General features: G+C 38.9%; 1 protein-coding gene across 1 annotated transcript in view; it reads left to right on the top strand.

The window, feature by feature from the left end:
* The window catches only part of ATG5 (autophagy related 5), a 119688-nt gene that overhangs the window by 11168 nt on the left and 97138 nt on the right, over positions 1 to 11382 (top strand). Inside the window, exon 2 of the mRNA XM_004696229.2 lies at positions 3417 to 3582. Within this exon, the coding sequence (XP_004696286.1) occupies positions 3475 to 3582 (108 nt within the window). The 5' untranslated portion in view covers positions 3417 to 3474. The remainder of the gene's footprint in view (positions 1 to 3416; positions 3583 to 11382) is intronic.

Raw genomic sequence — 11382 nt, 5'->3', positions numbered from 1 at the left:
AACCTATAAATATGGCACATAGATCTATTTCCCCATCTGTTGTTGACACAAGGAATGAAGAAGCACAAGAGAACTCCAGGAGAAGGCTGTGATGGTAAAATGTATTCCCACCTGACAGTAGAGGAGGGGGCAGAGAGCCACACATGCATGTACAATAATTTGTTCGGTGGGGATCCCCACTGTTTCAGTCTGGGTTGATTAGAGAAACAAATCCAGAGACATTCATGTATGTGTAAGAGAGAGCTTTATATCAAAGAGTAATTGTATATCAAGAAAACAGTCCAGATCCAGTCCATAAGTCGATTTTAGCCCATATGTCCAATACCAATCTATAAATTCCTCTTCAGACTCACACAGCATTGACTCACATGCATTGACCCCAAATGCAGGAAGATCACAGGCCAGTGGGTGGAAAGTTGTGGATCCAGTGGTGGTGGAAGCATCTCAGCGCTAGCATGGTCTTCAAGTGGCTCCTCCAGCTCCAGGGCTCTGGCTCTATCAGCATAGCTCATGTGACTTGTCAGCAGGAATGTCTCTCAGGGAGAGAGTCCTGCCTCCAGGGAGGAAGACAAGTTCTTAGAATCATCAGGAGAAAGCCATGCCACCACAAATGTGTGATTGGCGATGACCTGATTGACAGGCCAGACTCCACCCCTTCTCTCAAGTTGACAAAAAATTATGTAAGTGCCATACCTACTTACTAATAATCTTGGCTCAAATGATGTCCCATGATCTGCAAGTTAGATGATTATATCTACTTGGGGGAGGGCAGTAGCTGTGGAGAAGAGAAAACCCTGTAACAGTGGTTCTCAACTTGTGAGCCGTGACCCCTTTGGGGGTCAACTCTTTTCACGGGTTGCCCGATTCATAACAGTAGCAGAATTACAGTGATGAAGTAGCAATGAAATTAATTTTATGGTTGGGCGTCACCACAACATGAAGAACTGTATTAAGCGGTTGCGGTATTAGGAAGGTTGAGAACCACCTAAAGATGTCTTTTCTTAAAGGGTCTTACCCACTTTCACTTTGAATTGTATTTTCTGCTCATTTCTTCTGAGAAGGAACTCCTGCAATGTAGATGCTGTTAGTGACTTTTCAGTCTTGAAATCATAATGAAATTTCTTGAAGACGTTATTTGCCTCAAGTGATTTTTCCGTTTGTAGCTAGCTATTGCTTGATTAAATGCGTGTATCCAGGTTCTAGGAGACTTGGTGGCTTAGTGGGTCCAGTGTTGAGCTGCTCGTTGAAAGGTCAGAGGTTCAAACCCACTAGCTGTTCCACATGGGAAAAGATGAGTCAATCTGCTTCCGTGGATAGAGATTTGTAGCCTCAGGAACCATAGAGCAATCAGCTCTGTCCTATAGAATCTGTATGTCAAAATTGATCCACTGCAGTGGATTTGATTTATAACCAGTAGAATTTCAGATTTGCTGTGAATCCAGACTTCATTATTCCCCGTCACATAAATTTATTCAAAAAGAGCAAGTCACGGATGTATTAAGAAGTCTTGCCTGTGTGCAGTGAGTTGATTTTGTATGATTTGTAATTTTCACAGTGCAGAAACTGAGTATGTTGCTTGAATTTGAAGGCCTATCCGTTTGAATGCATTTTTGTCTTTTGCTTGAAATAGTGACATTTATGAGTAAAGATCATGGACTCAGTCAAAGGACCAGGATTCTTGTCCTGCATTTTGTGAGTTGGGACATGTTAAGATTTACTGCAGTTTTAATTGTCTGTAGATGATAATGTATCCAGTTGACTTCTAAAGTGTTAAAATACATCAATTTTCTGAAGCCCCTTTAACTCAAAGTTCAAAACTCTACCTGAATTTTTCTCTTGTTTCTCAGTATCTTATTGCCATCGAGTCAATTCTGACTCATAGCAATGCTATAGGACAGGGTAGAACTGCTTCTCTGCAGTTCTGTGACTGCAGTCTCTGTGACTGCAACTCTTTACGGGAGTAGAAAGCCTCATCTTTCTCTCACATAAGGGCTAGTGGTTTTGAACAGCTGACCTTGGGGTTAGCAGCCCAGCATGTAACCACAGTGCCACTAGGCAGTCATTTATTGGCATTGGTGAATGGATGGGAAGAAAAGAAAAGAGGATTAATAATTGATTTTGGCTGAACTGTTATTTAAAGTGTTTCAAATATAACGAGGATTCTTAAAGTTTGTGGAAAGATTTAATTACATTTTTTCACAAACTTCTTGGAACTCCCACACATATACTGATAAATTAAGAATTAGCTAGCCCTTTGAAAGGTGGGAAATATTATTTGGCAAAGAATGAGGATATTGAATCTTGGTATCCAGATTCCTTAACTCTTAAGCATTTTTTATCACCTATGCTATTTTCCACATTTATTAGTGTATTATGGTGTTATTTAGTTGTAGATTATTGATACCAGAAGACACTTGGATATTACAGAAGTCAAAAGCATGTTTTTCTATATCTGGGGAATAGTATGTTTGCAGATTTAAAGCTATATTGATGGCATAGGAAATAAATATTCTAAGAAGTCTGAAGAAAAACACTTCTTTGCAGCAGGGAATTGTGGACTGGTTAGGATTCAATAGGTGGGGAAGAGCAGAGCAAAGAGGGGCAGGCGGACACAGCCAGGAGTTTGGAGAGTCAGTTAACAGAGAAAACAAGACTAGAACTTGTTGTTTTAGATGCCACTGAGTCGCTTCCGACTCCCAGTGGCCCCACATACACCTGGCAAAACACTGCTCAGTCCTGCACCATCCTCACAGCTGTTGCTGTGTTTGAGCCTGCTGTTGCAGTACTGTCAGTCCATCTCCTGCTGCAGCTGCCTCTGCCAACCCACCTTAGTAGGTTCTCCTTCAGGGATGCCCTCTCCAAATTGTGTAAGGAACATTCTGGCTGTACGAATAATGGTGAGATCAGATTGTGGACAGGATGAAGTAATAAATAAATTGAATAATAAATACAGCGCTGTTTCCAAGATACAGCACAGGCATTCTTACAGATAGATACCTATCTGGAGCAAATTAAATACTAGCTGGAGCAGGGCTGTTTGAAGAAAATCAGACCCTTTGGAGCTGGCTCTGTGGATCATTGGAGAGTCGGGGAAGTGTTCATTTTAGTTGAGAAGTAGACTCTTACTCTGGGACTTGAGAAGGATATTGATAAATGATCACTTTGGCAGTGGTTCAGTACTTGCATACACTGGTGATTTTGAGTTGGTTCACTTCTGTGGTCTTTTATATAAGTCATTGCTTTGCATTTAGAATTTCTGATACAGTATCCGTATTTATTCTACAGGATAAACCAGAGATTTGGGAAGTGATTTATCTTGGTGACATAATTTTTCTTTCCTATAATCTTTCTTGGCTTCACAAGCAGGTTCAACTTTGCAAGGATTCTATTAATGCTCTTTATTATTTTCTTTTCAGTTTGGCTTTGGTTGAAAATAGAATTTAGCCTATATGTACTGCTTTAACCACTGGAAGAATGACAGATGACAAAGATGTGCTTCGAGATGTGTGGTTTGGGCGGATTCCAACTTGCTTCACACTCTATCAGGATGAGATAACTGAAAGGGAAGCAGAACCGTATTATGTAAGTATGTGGATGATAGTAAAGGGGATGCTTAACTTGGACCATTTGTATAAATAGAAGCTGTATTTTATATATGATTAAAACATAGTCCCATTATGGGAAAAATTAGGAAATCATGATAAACCAAAAGGAAAAACCATCTATTATCCTGCCATCCTGAAGAAAAGGTCATGGTTGACATATGGATGTGGCATCTTCTTGACTTCCTTATGTTACACATAAGTAACAGATCATGCTGGAGTCAAGCTTTATAATGTTTTGTAACAGGAAGCAATTTTGAAAATAAGAGGTTGTACCTATATACAATTCTGTTGTATATAGGTAATTCCAAGCAACTTTGGATAATTCAGTGAACATTTGAATGCGTGTGTATTCATTCATAGGTTCATTGAGGTACTTTGTAGTGAACATAGGGGGTATTCTCCTCCTCCCCCAACAAAAAGGGAAAACTGCTGGGTGGAACTTTGTGGTACCACGAAATGGGTGGTACCCCGAAAGTTTCAACCATTTTTCGCACTCAGCCAGCATTGAGCAACTCACTCTGAGATAGTGCACCCAGTGGCATCACTAGGGAAGATTCTCTCTGGTCATAGTAAAATTTTTTATGAAAGCACTATCACTCGAACCTTGTTTTTTGTGATGGCTAATTTAAGAGAACAGCATGCAGCTGTGAAATTTGTTTCCTGCTTGTGGAAATATGCGACAAACTGTTGTGATGTTGAACACAGCTTGCACAAGGATAGCACTGTGGGAAAAACTCAAGTGTACGAGTGGTTTTCTCTTTTCAAAAAAGGTGAAATGTCGATTGATGTCAAACCTCGTTCTGGATGTCCATCAACTTCCTGAACCTGAAAGGATGCTAATGTCAACTTGGTAGTGGTGTAACTTGGAGTTCATTCCACCAGGTCAGACTGATAGCTTTCTCTTTAGAGGTTCTGAAAAGATTGCGTAACAGTATGCAACAAAAAAGGCCTGATTTGTGGCAGATGGGGGACTGGTTTTGCCACCATGACAACAGACCTGCTCAAGCAGCCATCTCAGGGTGCCAGTTTTGGCAAAAATAAAACAACAGCATGCCTCTCTTGCCCCACACACCTTACTCACCTGACCTCACTCCGTGCTACTTCTTTTGTTTCTGCAAATGAAGAGGGACATGAAAGGCCGTTGATTTGATGACTTTGAAGAGGTGAAGAAAAAAACGGAGTTGCTGTCAGCCATCCAAACAGATGAGTTTGAAAAATTTTCCAAGATTGGAATCGCAGGTTTGGCAAATATATTAAGTGTACTGGAGATTACTTTGAAGGTGCTATGGTGGTTTTGTAAAAAATTTAAATACACAGCTTTGAAAAGAGAATTCCAGTTTCTTTTGCGTACCCCCTCATATATCTATGTTTAGAATATGCAAAAGTCTTCGAAAAGTTTTGGTAAAATTCCATTTTCCTTCAATTCTAATTTTCCACAAGCTCTTGAAGCGCCCTGGTAAATTACAGATTGCTGGACTAGGGTCTCTAAGCCGGTTAACCTTTCCAGGAGCAGACAGCCTCATCTTTCTCCCAAGAACAGTGAGTGACTGACTGAACTGTAATGCTGTTAGCAGTTCAGTGCTTAACCCACAGCACCACCAGGGATCCTTGTCTATATACTTGTAAGTTTGCGTTAATGGATTCGCTATTCCAAAAGAGTTTCAAATATCTTCTGATTTCAGTGTACTTCCCCCCCCCCAAGTGTATATTATAGGGGGCTTCAAAAAGTTCATGGCAAAAATGGAATTCAATGATAATGGAATTGTTCCATGAACTTTTTGAAGCCCTGTTGCATGTAATCCAAACTTATGTACCAGTTAGTCAGAGATGATAGATAGTATCCTGCCTATGCAAAGAGACACAACCATTCTCAGTTACATTTATTTATTCAATTTCCTTTTGTGTCTCAGGTCCTTACGGTATTGTTTATCTAGGGAGGACATGGCAAACTAGAACTGTATTGGTGGTGATGGGCTGTTTCTTCAATTTTACCTTAATAGTAATAAAACTTGCCCTGGAGAGGGAGGCAGTACAATTCCTCAGCCTGCTCCAGCTGTAGAGTCAGACTTTGGTTGGCATGGTTTTCTCTGTGTATCCTCAACCTACGCAAGTAGGTCTTTCAGTGAATGGAAACTTCCGCAGATTCATGTTGGGATTTTGTTTTAAATCATCTTTTTAGATTTTCTTACTTGAAATAATTTCAGAGAAAATTGGCAGATAATTTTAACTTTGGAATTCTCAACAATTTTTGCCAGGATAAAAACGTACATAGTTAAAAAGAAAGTGTGACCCTATTTTGAAGAATTCAGTTACATGTACTTTTTCTAATCTTCTGTAATGTGGGTAACTTTTTTTTTTTGGTGTCACGCCAGTGTTTACAGCCTTAATTAGCCTTGAGTGACTTTCTAATATTATCTAAACATAGGGGTATAAGTGTACAGTCAGAGTGGGGGAAACTGACAGATATATGACAAATATCTAAACATAGGGGTATAAGTGTACAGTCAGAGTGGGGGAAACTGACAAATAAATGACAAATATCTAAAAATAGGAGTATAAGTGTACAGTCAGAGTGAGGAAAACTGACAAATATAAAAACACACCAAGTAAACTGCATTAATCTCCTAATGAGATTGATGCTTGACTCCCTCTCATTAAAGATATTTCAAGTAAAAAATACACTATTTTCTGTTCACATATGATCTCTTTAAACAAGTAAAATTTCCAACCATTTCTAATCAAATCGAAAACAGCAAAAATGCTGGGGTAACTATAGGAGGAGGAGGATTGCTTTCTCTAGTATGTAATTGGTTTTTGCTCTTGATTTTTCTGAATTCTTATCTCAAGAAACTCATAGTTATGATTTTTGCTTTTGGAGAATAATGGGTGACAGAATTGTGATAAATATTAAGCAGGAAACTAGAGTTTAAAACCTTATAGTATTTTCTAAAATTAGCTTTTTCAATTCATACACATATTCACAAATTAATCTATACCAGAAGGAAATATGTACAATGACATTAATAGTGGTTTGTGGGCTTCAGTATAGTTAATTAAAATTATAGATGAGCATTGTGACAGTATAGTCAAAGTTCAGCTATACCATAGTGGTAAATTAAACTTTCTAATATTTTATTTGCTTTCATTTATAATATTGGTAGTGTTTTAAAGATTCTGGATTAAAAAAAAAAAGATTCTGGATAAAAGTGTAAAAATACAGTGGCTCCCTGACAGGAGCCAATAGTCCTCTTTCCCAGATTTCCCCCACAGTTCACCTGCAGAGTTCATTTATGCTCAGGTAGCTCGCAGTAAGGACACATGAGTGGAAGTGTAATTTAACGTTTATAATGCTTACAGCTTTTTTCTTAGAAACTGTGTTTTATAATAGCCACTCATTTCAAATTTGTAAATATTCAAAACATTTTAACGTTTTTCCTATTGAAAAGCCTACTAATGCTAGGAAAATTCTTATCTTTTTGTATTGATTTGTAAGTCTGCGTAACTATTTTTGTTTATATGTACTATATCATTGAGAACTACCACTTTTCTGTCAGTTTGTCGTGAAGTGGTGGCTGTGTGTTGCTGTGATGCTGAAGGCTAGTCACTGGTATTTCAGATGCCAGCAGGGTTATCTGAATTGAGGCTTCAGCAGAACTTCCGGACTAAGAACAGATGATGAAGAAGGAATGGGCTGTCCACTTCAGAGAAATTAACCACCAAAAACCCTATAGCTAGCAGCAAAAAGCGGTCATTTATGGAAACCCTAATGAATAGAAACAGAGCATTGTCAGGGACAGTACTGGAAGATGAGTCCCTCAAGGTAGAAGACATTCAAAAAATGACTGAGGAGCAGCTGCATTCTCAGAGTAGAGTCAGCCATAACGATGTGCGTGAGCTGAATGGGGCCTGAGGGAGTAAAGCCTGTGGCACCTTCATTTGCTGATGGGGCAAGACTCAAAATGAGAGGAAACAGCTGCAAGCATCAATTAAAAGTTGGAACTTGGAATGCGTGAAGTATGAATTCAGGAATATTGGAAGTTGTTAAAAATTAGATGGAACACATAAAGGTAGATATTCTAGGCATTAGCTGGTATTGACCATTTTGAATCAGGAAATCTTATGGTTTACTATGCTGAGAGTGAATGACACGAGGAATAGCATTTCATTCATCATCAAAAAGGACATTTCAAGATCTATTTTGAAGTATAATGTGCTATGATAGGACAATGTCTATCCCAATACAAGTAAATCAGTTCAACTGTCATTCAGATTTATGCACCAACCACTAAAGCTAGTGATGAATAAATTGACAGATTATATCTTCAGTTGGAAATTTATCAAACGCAATCAAGATGGATTGATAGTTATTAGCGATTAGAATGCAAAAGTTGGAAATAAAGAAGGAGGAACAGTAATTGGGAAATATGGTCTTTGTTATAGAAACAAAATTGGAGACCGCATGATAGAATTTTGCAAGACCAATGACTTATTCGTAGCAAAAACCTTTTCTCAGCAATACACAAGGACTGATTATGCATGTGAACTTCTCCAGATGGAATACACAGAGATCAAATTGATATATCTGTGTGAAGAGATGATGCAGGATATTAGCTACTAAAATCAGGCCATGGGGTGACTGAAACAAACCATCAATTACTCTTGTGTAAGTTCAGGTTGAAGTTGAAGAAAATTCAAACATATTCAAACAAAATATGACCTTAGTCTTTCCGCTGAGTTTCAAGAACATGTCAAAAACAGATTTGATGCTTTGAACACTATGGACAAAAGACCCGATGAGCTGTGGAATGACATCAAGAACATAGATTAAGAAAGCAAAAGGTCAATAAAATGACAGGAAAAAAGAAAAGATCAAAGTGGCTGCCAGAAAAGACTCTGAAACTTCCTCTTAATCATGAAGTAGCTAAGGCAAAAAGCAAAAGATGAAGTTAAAAAAAAATTGACCAGACAATTCCCAAGGGGAGCTCGAGAAGACAAAGTGAGATATTATGATAGCATGTGCAAAGGCATGAGTTAGAAATCTAAAAAGGAAGCACACAGCATATCTTAAACTGAAAGAACTAAAAAAATGTAAGTCTCGAATTGCCATGGTGAAAGGTTCTATGGGAAAAATCGTGAATGGTGCAAGAAGCATCCAAAGAAGATGGAAGGAGTACTGAGTCGCTATACCAAAAACAAATTGTTGATATTCAACCATTTCACGAGGTAACATATGGGCAAGAATGATACTAAAGGAGGAACTTCAAGCTGCACTAAAAGCATTAGCCAAAAACAAGGCTTCAGGAATTGATGGAATGCCAGTTGAAATGTTTCAACAAACTCAAGAACACTGAAAGCACTCATTCGTCTGTACCAAGAAATTTGGAATACAGTTAGTTGGCCAACTGACTGGAAGAGATCCATATTTGTAACCATTCCAAAGAAAGGTAAACCAAAAGAATGCACAGATTATAGGACAGTGTCATTGATAGCACATGCAAATAAAATTTTGCTGAAGATCACCCAACAAGGGTTGCAGCCGCACATTTACAGGGTGCTGCCAGAGGTTCAGGACCGATTCAGAAGAGGATGTGGAACGGGATATCACTGCTGATGACAAATACATCTTGGCTGAAGAGCAGAAAGATGTTTACTTGTGTTTATTGACTATGCCAAGGCATTCGACTCTGGATCATAACTGTGGATAGTCTTGAGAAGAATGAGAATTGCAGAACACGTCATTGTGTTCATGGGGAACCTGCCTGTACATGCATCTGGAGGGAATTGTGCAAACAAACAAAGGAATATTCATGGTTTAAATTCAAGAAAGGTATGTGTCAGGGTTGTGTCCTCTCACCATGCTTATTCCATCTGTATACTTAGCAAATAATTAGAGAAGCTTGATTATATGAAGAACACAGCGTCGGGATTGGAGGATGCTGTATCAATATGCATGTGACACAACTTTGCTTGCTGAACGTGAGGAGCACTTTGTAGTACTTGCTGATGAAGATCAAAGATTGCAGTTTTGAGTATGGAATGCAACTCAATGTAAAAAGTACCCATATCCTCACAACTGGACCAATAGGTAGCATCATGATAAATGGAGAAAAGATTGAAGGGTGTTAAGGATCATATCTTGCTTAGATCCACAATCACTGCTCATAGAAGCAGCAGTCAAGAGATTAAATGAAGTATTGCATTGGCAAATTTGCTGCACTAGAACTTTAAAGTATTGAATAGCAAGGATGTTATTTTTGACTCAAGCCATGGTATTTTCTTATTCCTCATATGCATATGAAAGTTGGATGTTAAAGGAAGACCAAAGAAAATGGATGTATTTGAAATATGGTGTGGTAACAAATATTGAAAGTACCGTGGACTGCCCAAAGAGCAAAGAGATCTGTCTTGGAAGAAGTACAGCTAGAGTGCTTAAAAGCAAGGATAATGAAACTTTGTCTCAGGAGAGATCTGTCCCTGGAGAAGAACATCATGGTTGGTAAAATGGAGGGGCAGCGAAAACGAGGAAGAACCGTGACAAGAGAAATTGACCCTGTGCCTGTAGTAACGGGCTCAAACATAAGAACACTTGTGAGGATGTTGCAGGACGGGGCGGTGCTCTGTTCTGTTGTACACCGGGTCACTGTGAGTGGGTATTGATGCGATGGCTCCTGACAACACCACCGCCAGCAGCACTGAGAAATAAGCCTTATTTGGCAGGGCTTATTGAGAACAGCGTTTAGGAAGCGGGAAACGTTTTAGTTCTTATCTTTGTTATATTCATTTCAACTGTTCGTCTTTGTATACATTATCCGAATAAATGCTTGCATAATAATTTGCAGTCATATTTTGTGACCTGTAGGACAAGAAATCGCAGTCAGGCAGCAGCTGGTCATCATTTCTCAACCTTAAATGGCCCATCTGCCCGTTTGTTTCTTTAATTGGCTGCCGTCCCCTTCTCTACTGTGAGCATTTCAATCTCCCTATTTACACCTCTCATCTCAGACCTCAGCTTGCACTCTGAACAAGTGACCTACTTTGCAAAGAAAACAGAAATTAATGGGACCACCCCCTTAACTTTGTGACCAAATCGGCAAAACCCATCTGCATTCCGGCATTTTCACTTTTCCTTCCTTCTTGTTCGAATGGAAATGTCTTTCCATTTAGGCAAGAAAGGCAAACCCTTTCTTCCGAATTCTGTCTTCAGCTTTCTCAGGAAGCTGGTGATATCTCATAGTCTTCTCTCCCACCCACGCTTTCTGTTTCTGAGTGTAAGAAGAGATTGCTACAAAATCATAGCAACCTTTATTTTAAAAACTGTCGAAATGTTTTTGTTTCGTGTTATCCCCTCCAGTTAAGTCTACATACTTTGGAAGGTGGTGTTTCCATTTCTCTAACCCTGAAAATTTCTGCTCTTTTCTGTCTCTTAGTTACATCATTCAAAATGGCACTTTTGGCATTAGACTGTGCTCTTTTAAATGTTCTTTGAGTTTGAGAACGAAGAATTTTTGAATGGGCAGGGTCAGGGCTGAAAGGTAGATGCGGTGAGATTTCCCAATGAAATTCTTGCAGGACAGCCCTTCCTACACTCGGAGAAAGAACTGATCGTGATAGAAAAACAATTTCTTGGCACATCTTTCTTGACTTTTTTTCACCAGTGCAGTCTTCAGTTTTCTTAAAAGTTTTTCATATAAACCCTAGTGGTCGTCCTCAGTCCTTGAAAATCTTTCATGATTGCCCCTGTGTAAGTCCCTGAAAAATTCGGCATAACCTTTTAAGC

This window comes from Echinops telfairi, unplaced genomic scaffold (genome assembly GCF_000313985.2).
Source record: "Echinops telfairi isolate 266 unplaced genomic scaffold, ASM31398v2 ScPeMD7_3533;HRSCAF=4204_0, whole genome shotgun sequence".
Taxonomy (NCBI): domain Eukaryota; kingdom Metazoa; phylum Chordata; class Mammalia; order Afrosoricida; family Tenrecidae; genus Echinops; species Echinops telfairi.
The sequence above is the reverse complement of the archived record's forward strand: the minus strand, read 5'-3'. Positions and strand labels throughout refer to the sequence as shown.